At 35.2% G+C, this 18,512-nt stretch overlaps 1 protein-coding gene across 1 annotated transcript; it reads left to right on the top strand.

Moving 5' to 3' along the window:
- Window positions 1–8,814: 8,814 nt before the first annotated feature.
- Window positions 8,815–13,926, top strand: LOC127877621 (uncharacterized). Its single transcript, XM_052423687.1, has 3 exons — window positions 8,815–9,315; window positions 10,107–11,125; window positions 11,704–13,926. Exons 1-3 carry the CDS (start codon window positions 8,981–8,983, stop codon window positions 12,057–12,059), a joined length of 1,710 nt encoding a protein of 569 aa, XP_052279647.1. The 5' UTR covers window positions 8,815–8,980; the 3' UTR covers window positions 12,060–13,926.
- The last annotated feature ends 4,586 nt before the right edge of the window (window positions 13,927–18,512 follow it).

The raw sequence follows: 18,512 nt of genomic DNA, 5'->3' as shown, positions 1-18,512 counted from the left end.
GGATTTAATAAAAAAAAAAATTGTACTTCAAAGCGGCGCAGTAGGAAACATTGTGTTTCTGACAAACACATATCTTGTTTATTTCTAATTGTTTTTACACATTTGGTGTATTATTTCTTTATCTTTATCGTATAAATACATATTGTATATGAAGCTTGCATTACTTTTTGGAATACACTGTTGTAGCGGATCCGTGGTCTAGTGGTAACACACTGGCTTCACAATCCAGAGATCGCTGGTTCGATCCCCCGCTGCACCTAACCTACTAACTCGTCTTTCGCATGAGACGTTAAACCGAGGTGCAGTGTACTAGGTGCTATACACCGGGCACTAAAAGACCCAGGGTCACCCCTGGAACGGGGTGTCTCCTGTATCTTGCACTATCCCCCGTAACCAACTAACACGTCTTTCTGGGGGCGATGGCCATATGGGAGACAATCCCGGTGCACTCGATAAAAAACGAAAAACACACTTGGAATACACTGGTCAAAATGTGAAGGTAAATACAAAAAAGCAAAAAGAATCATTTTTTTAAAATAAATATTTATACACTTTACTTTCGAATTTCATAAGGATTATGGATTAACATTAAAAAAACATTAACAAAAACATTTATTATAAACAAATATATTAATTAAAAACATATAGAAACATGTATAACATTGGATGCGCAGTCGTAACGCTTTATCGTGAAAATTACATATCATCGACTGACTACAAAATCGACCCGATAATTATTTAATATTGAAAGATTCAATTTACGAGCAATGTACCTAACCTTATAAAAACACAACTGTAGCAGTTATTAGTGAAAATATTATTGGAATAAAAATTCAAAATTTCAATGTGATGTAAGCCTCGTTTTTTATATAAATTAAACATGATGCAGGTTAAGGTAATTTGCTTAATTAATGTCAATTGATAAAGCATGTCTCATAAAAACTTCTTTTTACAATCAGCTGTTCAAATGTAGAGTATGTGTGCACATTATAAGCGGTATCAATAAAAGGTTGATACACTTAGCTAGTGAAAGTGTTATGTCCCGCGAATGATGGGATAATTATTCTCGCAATACGCCACATGTGTCTTAAATCAAACTGAAAGTTTTAGTGAAACCCTGTATCGTTGTGGTCTAGACAAAAAAAATTATGTACCGACCTTTTTTGTCTTATATATTTGTATCTGCAATCCTTCTCGCCACGCAATTACCGGTAAACAAAATTTAGTTCGATTTCAGCCCATCTTTATCAAAGGCTGTACATTTCTTTATGGACATAATCCAATATTACGACAAGAAAGGTGTTTTCTGTACATTGAAAGTTGCTGGATGACAAAACAAATTTGTTTTTTTCTTTATTTGAGTCTCCTGTTTGTAGGTCGGAATAAAAAATTTCGTCTTAAAGTGTCGCTTTCACTGGCTGTTTTAATCTCTTATTCTGGCACAAAATATGATGTAACTCATGCATTTTGTAACGTAACAATCTTCACATTATGTAAGTAATTTTTAGTTCTGTTTTATCCGAATTGATGTTGGAATTACTGTGCCATGTAATAAATAACTATAACAGCAATCATATGTCTTTAATTATATGACTGTAATACTTGATCTTACAAGAGTCGTTAAATAAGCATACAGTAATTACATTGAGTAGTCCAATTTATACCACATATTTAATTATGACATATTGTAAAACAATAATGATACTTAAAATATTTCATTTTTAGAATGCGACAGCACTGTACTTTCTGAAGAACAATAACATTTTTATGCCCCCAAAGGTGGGCATAAAATGATCGCATTTCCGTCTGTCTGTCTGTCTGTCCGTCCGTCACACTTTGCGTTTAGGTTTCGAAAAATGCTCATAACTTCGATGTCGCTTCAGATGTAACCTTCATATTTGGTATGCATGTGTATATGGACAAGGCCTTTCCATACGCACACAAATTTTGACCTTTTTGACCTTGACGTTGAACTTAGGGTCCGCGTTTAGGTTTCGAAATCTGCGTTTAGGTTTTCGAAAAATGCTCATAACTTCTATATCGCTTCAGATGTAACCTTCATATTTGTTACGCACGTGTATATAGACAAGGCCTTTCCATACATACACAAATTTTGACCCCTTTCACATTGACCTTGAACTAAGGGTTCGCGTTTAGGTTTCGAAATCTGCGTTTGGGTTTCGAAGAATGCTCATGACTTCTTTGTTTCTTCAGATGTTACCTTCATATTTGGTATGCATCTGTATATGGACAAGGCTTTTCCATACGCACACACATTTTGACCCTTTCACCTTGACCTTGAACATAGGGTCCGCGTTTAGTTTTCGAAATCTGCGTTTAGGTTTCGAAAAATGCTCATAATTTTTATGTCGCTTCAGATGTTACCTTCATATTTGGTATGCATGTGCATATGGACAAGGCCTTTCCATACGCACACACATTTTTACCCCTTTCACATTGACATTAAACTTAGGGTCCGCGTTTAGGTTTCGAAAACTGCGTTTAGGTTTCGAAAAATGCTCATAACTTTTATGTCGCTTCACATGTAACCTTCATATTTGGTATGCATGTGTATATGGACAAGGTTTTTCCATACGCACACACATTTTGATCCCTTTCACATTGACCTTGAACTTAGGTTCCGCGTTTAGGTTTCGAAATCTGCGTTTAGGTTTCAAAAAATGCTCATAACTTCTATGTCGCTTCTGATGTAACCTTCATATTTGGTATGCATGTGTATATGGACAAGGCCTTTCCATACGCACACACATTTTGACCCCTTTCACTTTGACCTTGAACTTATGGTCCGCGTTTAGGTTTCGAAATTTGCATTTAGGTTTCGAAAAATGCTCAGAACCTATATGTCGCTTCAGATGTAACCTCTATATTTGGTATACATGTGTATATGGACAAGGCCTTTCCATACGCACACACATTTTGACCCCTTTCACATTGACATTGAACTTATAGTCCGCGTTTAGGTTTCGAAATCTGCGTTTAGGTTTCGAAAAATGCTCATAACTTCTATGTCGCTTCATATTTTACCTTCATATTTGGTATGCATGTGTATATGGACAAGGTTTTCCATACGCACACACATTTCGACTCCTTTCACATTGACCTTGACCTAAGGGTCCGCGTTTAGGTTTCGAAATTTGCGTTTAGGTTTCGAAAAATGCTCGTAACTTCTATGTCGCTTCAGATGAATCCTTCTTATTTGGTATGCATGTGTATATGGATAAGGTCTTACCATACGCACACACATTTTGATCCCTTTGACCTTAACCCTTGGGCCTGTGATTAGGTTTTGAAATTTGCGTTTAGGTTTTGAAAATTCTAATGTAGCTCTATGTCTCTTGAAGTGTAACCTTCACATTTTGTATGCATGTGTATGGAAAAGACCTTTCCAGACACACACAAATCTTGACCCCTGTGGCCATGACCTTAAAGTTAGGGTCGGCATTAAGGTTTCTAAAATGTGTTATGTTACTTACCTGTCTTACATAACCATCAAAGCGTTTTTTAGGGGCATAAGTCATCCTATGGAGACAGATCTTGTTGCAAATCTGCCTGTAGATCTATATTGATATGGATATTATAAACTTAAGAGAAGTCAAAGAATGTGATAAATCTATAAAAAAAAAGTTTCAAATGGCTTAAAAAAGATATCGATTTAACGATTTGTAGGGAAATGTGGAAGGTTTCATTTGGTGACATTTGGTCTGACTTCTGCTGGAATTTGATGTCAAAGCTATATTATAAAAAAATCAATTATGGGAGATACGGTCATGTTCTCGTTACTATGTTTAATTTGTGGACCAGAATTAAATGAAGATAAAAATAACACAATTGTTTACCAACAATTGGTGTGAACTATAATGTAGTAACATGTTCATTGTAAATCCTTTTAAACAGTTGATGAAGATTTAGTATTTTGGGAAACTGACTTTGGTTATCAGGCTTTTTTTTTGCTATTTAAAAAATACCGTATTACACACCCAATATAAAAGCAGACGGACCTAATCCCAACCAGAAATTGTAAAAAAATCCAACAATTTGCCACGCGACATATATTTTCGAGATGTTATTTATGACCTTGAACAAATCAAAAACACTTTGACATATGCTAAATCACATGTAAATACATACCTCAGGAAAAAGTATATACATGACATCATAATTGTGTAGCGAATCGCACTAAATATTCTCGCATTATTTGTTTTTCTACGCTACATATTGACCGTTCCAGAATTAAGTCATTACTCAATTATCTCACCTGCATAATCATCTGATTTCAATAACTACACCCTACTGTGTACTTAACAGAATTCGTAACGCATTTTCCATTCGCTCTTAAAAAGCAGTTTTACGTGTGATCATGAGCAATATTCAGGTAAGTTGTGGTTGTTATCCATCAGAAACACATTTATTAACAAAATTTAACTTTTACGCTTTTTAGCTTATTTTAAACGTATTTACACCTCGTCTGCTCGCAATTTGCCGATATCCCGAAAGGTTACATATCACTATATAAAGTTTGGGCCAAAACCCTCAAAATCTAATACCGTTGGATTTTCGTACCAAAATCTTTCGTAACAAATCTTCCAGATTCGAAATCAACAAAAAACAGGACATTTATAAATTGTCTGCATCATTTATCAAATTTGAAGATATTTGTTTGTGTTCCGATTTTAGAAGCTGTTTGCCAAGGCAAGAGCTGGGCATCACGCAAGCCATTCTATCGAGCCAAACTGACAGTTTTGTTTTCCAGAAATCAACAAAGGAGGGATTCCTGAAATATCAAAGTTCATGAAGTTTCCAAGCTATAAACACAGTTATTAGCTGTAGTGATCTTATTTATTGGTTCTGTTGGTTTACTTGGATGGAACATGTGTGAACTTTTATACAACTTTGAAAAGTCTATATCTGTCTATCTATAAACAAAAATCAGCTATGGTATTATAAGATTAGATGTGCAAACATTGTCAAAGGGTTGTTAAATTAACGATTTGAAGTCAATTATGCTGAAGAAATATGAAGGTTCCCATGCAAATTTAGTTTGTATATCGACAAGTGTCTGCCAATAAATGTCAAACTAGTAATACAAAACTTACCACAAGTATGTAAAAGCACAAAGAACCTGTTATGATCATTTATAGCAAGATAGTGTAATTCTAAACAGTAGCAAATAGCTTGTTTAGTACAAACATAATGCCAGTAATATGATTTCTTTTCTATCGTGTAATTAATGAATTGGTTGTTACTTGTTGTTCCATGATAAATGTTTTATGCGCTAGTACAAAACCAGCAAATGTTGTTAATTTTGTAAAAGATAATGAAATGTTACTTCATTTATTCCACAGTTTTTCAAAAGATATCATCACTTTGTAATTTCATATACGTAAATATTCTTGTAAGTTGATGACAGTGTTTTAGTATTACTTATTGTGTAAACTATTAATTTATGTGCAAATAAATGATGTGAATTGTTTTGTATCTCCTCACAATGCCACATACCTTTTTATATATGTACTGAATATATATGAGTCGCGTTCTGAGAAAATTGGGCATAATGCATGTGCGTAAAGTGTCGTTCCAGATTAGCCTGTGCAGTTCGCACAGGCTAATCAGGGACGACATCTTCCGCTTTTATGACATTTTTCGTTTAAATGAAGTATCTTCTTAGCAAAAATCCAATTTAAGCGAAAAGTGTCGTCCCTGATTAGCCTGTGTGGACTACACAGGCTGATCTGGGACGACACTTTACGCACATGCATTATGCCCAGTTTTCTCAGAACACGACTCATATATACTAACATCATTTACATGCTTCTGCTAGCGGCTTAGCCAAGAAAGCCAATGACTTACATATAAATAAGCTCATATGATTAACGGATAATATTTGTTTTATTGTATGTGTTATTTGAATGTTTAAATAAAAAAATATGGATGATATAACATTATGTTTATTTGCATTCAAATTGTAACTATACAGCAACAAACAAAGTGTATGCAGTTTAGACTGTGATTTATGAATTGCTACAAAATGGCTAGTTTTTTTAGTTGCGACAAAATTTTAAAAACTATATGCGACAACAGTTTGCGAAAGAAAATTGGAACCCTGCAAGATACCTGTATTTATGAAATATTTTAATTGCAAAACAAGTATGCTGGCATTCTGTTCCACATAATTATACATTGAAAATTTAAAAAATCCTGTCAATTAAAATTGATATGACACATCACATTATTTTGATTATGTTAAATCAGTGTATCCAAAAATCAACTGCTTTAGCAAGCTTAAGTTGACTTTAGACAATTAATGAAACAAACTGTTTCCTGGGTAGGACCAGTAATTAGTGTCTTTAGGGTGATCTTATGAACGCTCGCACTTAAGAAATCAATACAGAGACATCCTAGTGACTAAGCAGACACCATATCCACACTACACCGCAGCCACCGAACCAGCTTTAAATTCCTGCGGCTAGAAAACACACACAATTATAAGATGCTAGATCTTAAAGCTAGGAACATGTTACTCGTTTGAAGATTGATTTTTTATGCATTACTTTATTATTGAAACAATTATAATATTTTGAACACAATAATGTCCATATATTTATTAAAAATACATGATTATCAAAAAAGCTTTTGTCCGTAAATTAGGTAGCACCTATAATCATATTTTTTTTTTAGAAAGAAGCGTCTATTGATTATTAAATCTCACTTTTTCATAAACATCTAACAAAGCATATAACTATTACTTTTAATGCGAATTGCATTTTTCCCCTGAAAGCCAGGATAAGGTTTGATGTGTCAAAAAAACTTGATGAAAAAATCCCAATTTGTTCAATTTTGTCGATAAACAATTCCCAGATTTTCCATTGTATCGATTTAAAAATCCCAATTTGACCTTACTCCTTTTCCCAAGATGGCTTGAAAAAGCCCAGGTTATACGCATCATAATTAAGAGAATTGGACAAGCAGTTTTGATCATATGTTTTTCAAAATATGTACATAAACCTTGTTTATAAAATGAAACTGTGGTGCTGTGAAATCACTAAGTTCATTCTAAAGACGTTTGCAATTATATTGTGATCTTTTTTCCCTCAACGTTGAAGATGTAACATGAACACTGAAGACTTTTTTGTCCTATTTGTTTCTGAATATTTAAACAGTTTAAATTATTGCTAAGTTCCTCGAAATTACGACCAACCTTGTGTTGATCTGCACAGAATTTCTATTCATTTATTTAACAAATTTATAACTTTTGCAAATTTATTCCAAGTTGTAACTGGACACAAAAACTTTATTTTTGATATAAAGGAAAAACATGTCTAAAGCAACTTTTCTCAATATTTTGATTTCTTTTTTAATACTTTTGTACAACATATATTTAGGTACTGTACCAGTTCATGATTTTAATAGCAATATACATGAATACACTTTATGAGAAATTATTGAAGTTACAGTGTACAAGAAAATAAATGTTAAATCTTAGTGTATAGTTGATTTGGTTGTGAAATTTAAGAAAAAGATCTTGGGATAAAATGGATTGAACATTTGAGTAATGCATTTTATTCTAATATAATAATGAGTTGTCATATACTTATTTTAGTAGGGATGCAATTAGAGACTGAAACGATCACTTCAGCGGTTACATTTTATGGAAAAGGTTAACCTGATTTTTGTTAATTATGCTTTTTTTCATGGAATAAAACTAACTATTTTATTCTAATGATATCTGGGCCGACTTCGAAAATGGTTCCAGTTTGTTGATAAACATGGCCGCCAGGAGGCAGAGCATGTTTCCATATATGGCTTCATTAAAGTCCAAAAATGGTTATGGTCTAGTGAAAAACATGGCTGTCAGAGGGTGAGGTAGTTTTCTTTATATTGCTGTATAAAAACCTTGTTTACACTCTATAAGTCACATTTTAAGTCAGAGGATTTGTCATAATGATATTTTGCCAAGTTTTAAGCTAGGTCGGCGAAGGTAATATCCTAGGTCATTAGGTCAAGAAAAAGCTTTTTAATACTCTAGAAGTCACATTTCGAAGTCAATTCTTCCTCAAACTTGGTTAGAACATTTGTTCAAGATATATTTATGCGTAGTAAGAACATACAAACATGCCTACACATTAAATAATTGAACTCCACCTTCTCGGAATAGTTTAGTTCCTTTGATCTAAGGTGAGCGCCTAAAGGCCCATGGCCCTCTTGTTTTATGTTAATAGTGAACACTATAATTTGTTCTAATATTGTCTCATGCCATATCAAATTTGTGTCATACAAAGTAAAAAAAGGAGATCAACATTAATGTCTGCAGGTAACAGATTTTTCCTACATGTCTGAGCCCTAAATGGCCCTATTGACTTTCTAAATAGCGTCCTTAGCCAATATTGAAAATGTAAGTGATGTTTATTATAGGCATATAAAATCAAACAGGACTGAAAATGCCAGTTTTATTAATTTTCATGTTCTTATTTATATAATAAATTGTCAGAAATGTAGTATTTCCTCCTGAAATGTAGATTCATCATAGGTAGCTTGCAAGCCTTACTTGGAATTCCAATTACAAATGCTACCTGTTGATACCCATGATATTTAGTGTGCTTTAACCAGCTGTTGATGTTGAGTAACTTATTGAACACAGCCTTGAGTTAAGATATGTTCTTCAACCTAATGTACTAATTGAAAACTGGAGATGTAATCATATGATTTATCTAACCCTTCAGTACATGTGATTGATTAGATAGTTACATTGACTATTTGACATCAAACGTTTAAACAAACTTGAGTTTTATCTTTGTAAGTGCTAGGCGCTACTTGTTATTGGACTATGGACCAAAGCTAGATGGGCGTGTTTTGTTCAGCTCATTAATATAGCCTACCAGCATTAAGAAATACTTTACTATATGAATTAAATCAAAGGTAAAGAGATCTAAAGCTGCTGTGTTTGTTAAAGTCATTGAGTAAAATGGCAACCTTTTCACACTACACAATTGACAAGGGATCTGACATTATTCAAGACTTCTTGTGCTCGACCTGTGAAGACAAGAAACTGGATCAAACGGCTGATTTCTACTGTAATCTTGCGGGAAGTTTTACTGCAGAATTTGTATTCCTTTTCACAACCAGTTGTTCACAAAACATGTCCCCTTTGGAAAAGGGCGATATGAAGAAATGGCCAGTGTCCAAAAAGGTGGAAGATTTTCTTCTGAAATGTGATGTCCATAAAGATAAAAACCTTGAAATGGTTTGTGATGAACACAGTGAGCTGTGCTGCACAAATTGTGCATTTCTTAATCACAGGTATATTTTAACTTTAATTTTAGAAAAAAAAAACACCAATTAAGTTAAGATACAAATAAAGGGTGTTCATACTTCTTTGCAAGGAAGTAGAATGATTATCCAAAAAAATCAGTTTTATGATATCTTCAAAAGATTTGCTTGTTGAAAAAAAACAATAATTTGCTCATGTACACTTATTAAAAATAGAAGACTGCTTCTTTTGTAAGTGGGTTATTGATTTTTCATCCAGTTAAAGGTCTGATGAAATTAATACAAATGTTTTATATTTAATTAAATTAATATTTCAGTATATACTATGTTGACATACATGTATAGCTGGACTCAGTATAATATACTAATATACCAGTATGAATTATCTTATTTTGATTTTTCCAAAGTATTTTAAGATTTACATGACACAAATTAAAAAAAACAAGAGATGTGTCTGTCAGAAACACAATGCAAGCTTATTGCGCCACTTTGAAGCCATATATTTGACATTTGACCTTGAAGGATGACCTTTGACTTTAAAGGATGACCTTGACCTTTCACCACTCAAAATGTGCAGCTCCATGAAATACACAAGCATGCCAAATATCAAGTTGCTATCTTCAATATTGCAAAAGTTATGACCAAGGTTAAAGTTTTGGGACACACACAATGAATTAATGACTGACTGACTGACTTACTTAATTACTGACAGACAGACATGCAAAAAACAATTTAACCCCGATCATTCGATCCGAGAGCATAAAAAGTATTTTAGTATTTAATATCACTTAAAATGTTTCTTAAATTCTCTTTTATTTCAGACTCTGCAAAAAGGTAACTCTTATATCCGACACAGTAACAAGTCGGTCCACTGACCTTAAAAAACTGTTAGTTTCTATCCAAACTATGCTTAAAGAAATGAAGAAACTTCAGGACGACCAGGAGGCTAGCATTCGGTATGTGCAAAGTACATATGATAAGCAGTTACACACTATACAAGAAACTCGGCGAGAAATAAATCTCGTCTTAGACACTATTGAACAGAAGACACTGAAGGAAATGAAAGATACTCTAACTAAACTGCAAGCTGCTTCCAAAAGTGATGTTGAAAAACGTGTAAGGCTGCAGGATGAATTGAAACAACTTCGAGATGCCATACAGGACATTAGTTATAAAAGCAAGCTGGAACTATCATTTATAGCCACCAGGAAATGGGAGGAGAAAATAAAACAGTCTTACATCTTTCTGAAGAAGGACTCTCATCAGGTTAAAATTTCAATAACATTCCAGCCTAACACCAAAATTGTACAGTACTTGTCCAAACTGCCAGGGCTAGGGAGTATTGAACACAGTACCCATATGGTGATGGAACAAGAGGATCCAAACAAGGTGTTCACTGTGCAGTGGAAGTCTGTACAAAATGTGAGAATATCAAGTGATTCATTCCAATGCAGTATCTCAGCCATCTGTGTTTTGCTGGATGGACAGATCCTGGTTGTAGACAGCAATAATAAAAAAGTCAAGCTACTTGACCAACAGTACCAGGTGGTGAGTCACTGTAGTATGACTGGCTATCCACACGACTTGTGTCAGACCATACCCAGTGAGGTGGCTGTGACTTTAAATGATCATGAAAATTACACACATGAGGTGCAGTTTATCACAGTCAACAACAATATGCTGGTGACAGGATGGAAGTTTCAGGTACTGCATACGTGTTATGGTATTGCCCACCATCAGGGAGACCTGTATATTACTGCTGGTACTGCACTGTACAAGTACACAATGAGTGGGAGACAAATTAGCAAGATGTATGAGGATAAATTAGGTCCTAATACAGGTAAGACTCAGAGTGGATTAATCTGAATATGATTAGGAATATGTTAAATAAATATATTTATGATGTAAAAACAGTATATCATTTCAGCCATAGTTAAGAAGAATAGTTAATGTTTTGTTGATTTAGTCATTCTGGGTAGGCAATGTTTATTAAAACTGTTTATTCACGTGTTTTTACATTTAATTTAATGGATAAGTAAAATGGGGCATATTCTTTGGATCTTAAATTTGTTGTAGTTTCTTTTAATAATGTCTGATATAAGACTTTGAACCTTAAACGTGGTTGAACAGCTGCTGATTCTGAACATTTTGAAGTACGTGTATTTCCTCATATATTTTTGTTGAAGATTACGCTTATCAGGCACAAGTCAAAAAAGGACATTATATCGAAGTTAATAGAAAACAAAGCAATTGAGCTTCCTGCCAAACTTAAATATTAATCATTATTGGATTTTATACAGGGCATAATAATTAGTTGTGTCTGGTAGTTTACAACACAGTATAAATACAGTTTTAATGAGATTTGTTATTAACTAATTTACATAAAATTCATTATATTTATATTACTCTGTTTTGCAGTAGACAGGTGTGCTGTGAGTCCCACAGGGGACAGGCTGTACATTTCTAACTGGTTCCATCACAAGCTCCTCACCCTGGCCAGGGATGGAATACTCCTGGCCACCTTCACAAACCCAAAACTACGAGGTCCACAGGGTGTACATGTGACCCCTGCAGGCCAGGTGCTGGTCTGTGGAGGCTCGTCCCACACTATACTACAGGTGGTGGACAATGAGGGCAGAAGGAAACTGGCAACTCTTGCTGGGCGAAAGGATGGACTGGATATCCCAATGTCAGTCTGCTACAACAGACATACTGCCTCCATCATTGTGGGACTTCACAACAACAGTGCCATCCTGTTGTTCAAAGTGCAATAGCATAATTGTACATGTATCTTCATTTTTTTATTCAGATGATTTAAATTGCCATGGGATTGTGTTGTTTTACATTAGAACATTATGTTATGATACTACAACAATGTTAGTATTATGGCAGATGAATGTATTTTGTAACAAATAATGTCATTTGTTCAAAGAATAAAAAGGGTTTCTGTGAACAGTATAACTATTTTAGAATGTAATATATTGTTGCTTCTAAAGCAATTGTTTTAAAGCAATTGGTCAAAGTACTAAAACATTGTAAGTTACGAATATAATGGCTGTAAAATTATGGAAGGGAATATCCGCCAGTCAATTTATGTTGCCAAATTACAAATACATATAGCTAAATTACAATTGCATATTGCTAAATGACAATTGCATTTTGCTTTATTATGCCCCCCTTCGAAGAAGAGGGGGTATATTGCTTTGCACATGTCGGTCTGTCGGCGGTCCGTCCACCAGGTGGTTTCCGGATGGTAACTCAAGAACGCTTTGGCCTAGGATCATGAAACTTCATAGGTACATTGATCATGACTCGTAGATGGTCCCTATTGATTTTGAGGTCACTAGGTCAAAGGTCAAGGTTACGGTGACCCGAAATAGTAAAATGGTTTCCGGATGATAGCTCAGGAACGCTTAGGTCTATTATCATGAAACTTGATAGGTAGATTGATCATGACTCGCAAATGACCCCTATTGATTTTCAGGTCACTAGGTCAAAGGTCAAGGTCACAGTGATCCGAAAAAGTAAAATGGTTTCCGGATGATAACTCAATAACGCTCAGGCCTAGGATCATGAAACTTGATAGGTAGATTGATCATGACTCGCAGATGACTCCTATTGATTTTCAGGTCACTAGGTCAAAGGTCAAGGTCACAGTGACCCGAAATAGTAAAATATTTTCCGGATAACAACTCAAGAACGCTTATGCCTAGGATCATGAAACTTCGTAGGTAGATTGATTATGGTTGGCAGATGACCCCTATTGATTTTCAGGTCACTAGGTCAAAGGTCAAGGTCACGGTGACCCGAAATAGTAAAATGGTTTCCGGATGATAACTGAAGAACGCTTATGCCTAGGATCATGAAACTTCATAGGTACATTGATCATGACTCGCAGATGATCCCTATTGATTTTCAGGTCACTAGGTCATAGGACAAGGTCACGGTGACCCGAAATAGTAAAATGGTTTCCGGATGATAACTCAAGAACGCTTATGCCTAGGATCATGAAACTTGATAGGTAGATTGATCATGACTCGCAGTTGACCCCTATTGATTTTCAGGTCACTATATCAAAGGTCAAGGTCACGGTGACCTGAAATAGTAAAATTGTTTCCGGATGATAACTCAAGAACGCTAATGGCTACGATCATGAAACTTCATAGGTAAATTGATCATGACTTGCAGATGACCCCTGTTGATTTTGAGGTCACTAGGTCAAAGGTCAAGGTCATGGTGACCCGAAATAGTAAAATGGTTTCCGGATGATAACTCAAGAACGCTTATGCCTAGGATCATGAAACTTCATAGGTACATTGATCATGACTCGCAGATGACCCCTATTAATTTTGAGGTCACTAGGTCAAAGGTCAAGTTCACGGTGACCCGAAATAGTAAAATGGTTTCCGGATGATGACTCAAGAACGCTTATGGCTAGGATCATGAAACTTCATAGGTACATTGATCATGAATGGCAGATGACCCCTATTGATTTTCAGATCACTAGGTCAAAGGTCAAGGTCACAGTGACAAAAAACATATTCACACAATGGCTGTCACTACAACGGACAGCCCATATGGGGGGCATGCATGTTTTACAAACAGCCCTTGTTTAATTTGTTACAAAATAACTGAGTCTTCCTTGCGTATTTATGCTTGTTTCTATCAGTTAGTGAAATATTGCTTGAAAACTTCGTTTTAGTGTTTACTCGATGTATGTTAATCATGTATTCTTGCGATTAAATGACAAATGAATTATGTATGCCCCCCTTCGAAGAAGAGGGGGTATATTGCTTTGCACATGTCGGTCTGTCGGTCGGTCCGTCCACCAGGTGGTTTCCGGATGATAACCCAAGAACGCTTGGGCCTAGGAACTTCATAGTTACATTGATCATGACTCGCAGATGACCCCTATCGATTTTGAGGTAACTAGGTCAAAGGTCAAGGTCTACGTGACCCGAAATAGTAAAATGGTTTCCGGATGATAACTCAAGAACGCTTAGGCCCAGGATCATGAAACTTGATAGGTAGATTGATCATGACTCGCAGATGACCCCTATTGATTTTCAGGTCACTAGGTCAAAGGTCGAGGTCACAGTGACCCGAAATAGTAAAATGGTTTCCGGATGATAACTCAAGAACGCTGATGCCTAGGATCATGAAACTTCATAGGTACATTGATCATGACTCGCAGATGACCCCTATTGATTTTCAGGTCACTAGGTCAAAGGTCAAGGTCACAGTGACCCGAAAAAGTAAAATGGTTTCCGGATGATAACTCAAGAACGCTTATGCCTAGGATCATAAAACTTCGTAGGTAGATTGATAATGGCTGGCAGATGACCCCTATTGATTTTAAGGTCACTAGGTCAAAGGTCAAGGTCACGGTGACCCGAAATAGTTAAATGGTTTCCGGATGATAACTCAAGAACGCTTAGGCATAGGATCATGAAACTGCATAGGTACATTGATCATGAATCGCAGATGACCCCTCTTGATTTTCAGGTCACTAGGTCAAAGGTCAAGGTCACCGTGACCTGAAATAGTAAAATGGTTTCCGGATGATAACTCAGGAACGCTTATGGCTAGGATCATGAAACTTCATAGGTACATTGATCATGATTGGCAGATGACCCCTATTGATTTTCAGGTCACTAGGTCAAAGGTCAAGGTCACAGTGACAAAAACATATTCACACAATGGCTGTCACTACAACGGAGAGCCCATAGCGGGGGCATGCATGTTTTACAAACAGCCCTTGTTTCTGTTAAAATGTTCTTGTTGCTGAACTATTATCATTTCAATACTTAGTAATGCTAGAAAATGCATATTTATGTAAGTTCTACTAAGCGAAAAGAATAAGCACAAGGCAGCGAGCGCACATGAAGTAAGCCTAATGCATTAAGACGAATGCATTAGTAATATCGAATTCATACACGACGGAGAATCAGAGTTTTCTGTACTTTTCGGTAGTTTTCGTAAAAGGTTAATATTAAGAACAGTGTTGTATTATATATCTACCAGATGAAATACTCTACCGCATCGTTTCGGCCGTATTTTCCACTGTTTTTATGCAGGTAAAGGCTACTTGTTTATTGTACTTGTTTATTAAGTAAATTGCATACGATTGTAATCCCCATTTTGAACATTGAGTTGTCATTTGGTTTGTGATTAAGGTATATTTGAAGTTAGTGGACGTTATCTTGATTTTATTTACACGTCAAACGTACCACTATTAAAACGTCCCCTAGTATCATTGTGACGAAGGTGAGTTACGATAATCAAAACGTCTAACTGTTGGCTTGTTTCAATTAAACGATTTAATTTATACTGTTTACATCGCATATCATCGCAGCACTGTCTTTATCTAATCAAATCGTACCAAGTTTTGTAAATTCATATCTTATTTAAATTATTCATTTTAATTGTTTTTTACTAGTTTATCCCCAATACGGCATAGAAATTCATATATAATTATCATGGAAAGCAATTTGAGAAAATAAGTATGCACAGTTACCTCATAAACGAACAAAAATAATAATGTTTTCTGGAATGTTATGGTTTCTCTTTTCCATATCAAATGTTTATATTTCTGATACTGTTTTATACTATTATCAATATATGTTGAGCATCTTACACCTATTTCTGCATATTGGGTACGAGATGACTTTGGATAGGTACCAGTTGACCAGAAACAGATATAAGTTGACCACAATGGGTTTGAGTTGACCACAGTACGAGTTGAACAGTTACCAAACAGGTGTCTTCAAACAGACACATTTTGATGAAGATTATTCTTTTATATAAGAGATTTAAATGGTAGATCGATCTTGTTTGTCTTTACATCTATAATGTGTAGTTCAGTGACCCAGTTCATGTTTACGGTTTGTTAATCAGGGGTTCTGGGTTCGATCCTCACATGCGGCGCTGATTTTTTCATGAGAGTTTCCTCTGGCAAGATAGCAGAGCCCTAGCCTAGTACTGGTGAAACACAGGAAGCATAAATAAGTGAATCTTTGACTTAATGTAAGTTAAATACACGGCCATACACACCATACAAACAAACACATCAAGATGTTAGTACATGTAGGATAATGGGGGGATGAAGATTTCCCATAGAAATGGTACTTAGATGGTCAAAGCAGATAAGATCATATTTCTGTAAAAAAAAGTATAGAAACCTAGATCAGCAAGTGTAATATTTGCCTACGTTACAGTTATTATCTCTCAAATCTATCATTATACAGCATAATACCTGTTTTGTAAATAAAAAATAATGTACATGAATACATTTGTAGAAATGAGCAAAGAGCAGCTGCTCTTTTAAGGAAGGCAGCAGATTTGTTGAATATCAACACAAGTGACAGGAGTACACAATACCAGCACCTGCACCAGTAACCTCTGTCAGTAGAACTAGTGCTGCAAAGGCAATGTTTGCACCCGACAGTAAAAGTGAAAGAAGGATGCATGGACATGCAAATACAGGAACTGTGGCAGTGTGAGCGCTGGACTATTATACCCAGGTGTAATCAGGTAGGCATCACTAAAGAAGTTTGTGCTAGATATTTCGGAACTACAGTCTTTACCACACTAATTCCTTTTTAATGTAAAGATTTCTATTGCTTCATAATATTCATGAATTTACATCTTATTTTACTGTGCAAACTTAAAGAAGTCGTTTATTATTAAATAGTTCCTTATTATTGTTTACAAGACCTTCGTGTACTTTCAACTTGTTTTGGAAACCCCCTACATAATTAATGAGGAAGACTGCTTTTAGCAGCTTATTCTAAAAAGGTTTATGGATTGATTTCCATAGTTTTGGATATTTCAAACACTCTTGCATTTAAAAAATTAAATTCCCAAGTGTAGCCGTCCTTTTTCCAATTGGGTAAATACCGAAAATCAGATTCCACAACACGGCACTTATAAGAACTGTATACAAATAAACATGCGTATCAAGTTGAGTCAGGTCCTAACTGCAAAGGTTATACCGGTAACTCTGCTGGTATCAGTTATAGAATTAAAATGTGTTTTTGCCCGTAAATCAAAGGCCAATAGCTATAATAAGTTATCATTTGAACGTATACAAATGCATATACTATACAAGACAAATGTGTTGCATTCACTTCCCTGCTGTAAATGCAGGTCCTTGGTTACAACTAACGACAACCTATTGAAGGAGCTAGACGAGACCCGGGAGAGACACCAGCACAGAGGTGTCTTGTGTATCTCATGGAGCTGCACATTTTGAGTTGTGAAAGGTCAAGGTAATCCTTTAATGTCAATGGTCAAAGATATGGCTTCAAAGCGCAGTAGGGGACATTGTGTTTCACAAACACTGCTCTTGTTTAAAGTCAAAACTTGTAATCCGTCTCGCATCAGAGACTTCTGATTCTCCACATGATTTGTATACAACCTTTGAGTAGTAAAACGTCATACATTGACAATAATTTTCTTGCATTGCTGATTGCTTTTAATTGAGATGTTGTGATTTATGTGCACTTCATGATTTGTGTTTGCATTTGGACCAAGTGTCAGGTTCTGTTCCCGCAAAAACGATTGACTCAAATTTGAATTGACAGGAAATTCCGATTTCCCAGCTACATTATTTTTGGGTTGTGTTTGTGACCTGTATTGTTGATGTGTTATGTGCGCGTTGTATCTGTTTGTTAGTTGTTCACTTCTATAAATTAAGGGCCTCGTGCTTCAAGTAAGATTTGTTTCCCTCTGGTGCAGCTGACGTTTCGCATTCTTTATATCAGTTAAGGTAAATCAGTTAAGTAAAAGGAAAAAATTAAATGTCAATAAATGGACAGGTAGAAAAACTTAGGTGCAGCATATTTTATCGGTTAACAACTGAGTAAAAATTAAAGATATTTCAGATGTTAACATATTTGCACACATTTTTTATATGCCAGCGATGAGATAAGTACAAATTATTTATATTCCTTTTTAATAAATATCTAACGGGACAAGCCACTAGGCTACGGAACAAAATAGAAAGAGATATTGTTATGCAATATACTGATGTATTAATTCGACTAAAATTGTATAGACATGGTCAAGATTGATATTCTACTAAATGCACTTATCACCTGATTAAAATGACCAATTGTTCATAAATGTTTACAAACATCAACCATCTGATCCATCGTTTAAGTTCAAGTCCTTTGCCAATACGAAGTTACGACAACTATCTTAATTGTCGTTTTGGTGTCATATAA

The sequence above is a fragment of the Dreissena polymorpha genome, chromosome 4, assembly GCF_020536995.1.
Source record: "Dreissena polymorpha isolate Duluth1 chromosome 4, UMN_Dpol_1.0, whole genome shotgun sequence".
In the NCBI taxonomy this organism is placed as follows: Eukaryota; Metazoa; Mollusca; class Bivalvia; order Myida; family Dreissenidae; genus Dreissena; species Dreissena polymorpha.
The sequence above is the reverse complement of the archived record's forward strand: the minus strand, read 5'-3'. Positions and strand labels throughout refer to the sequence as shown.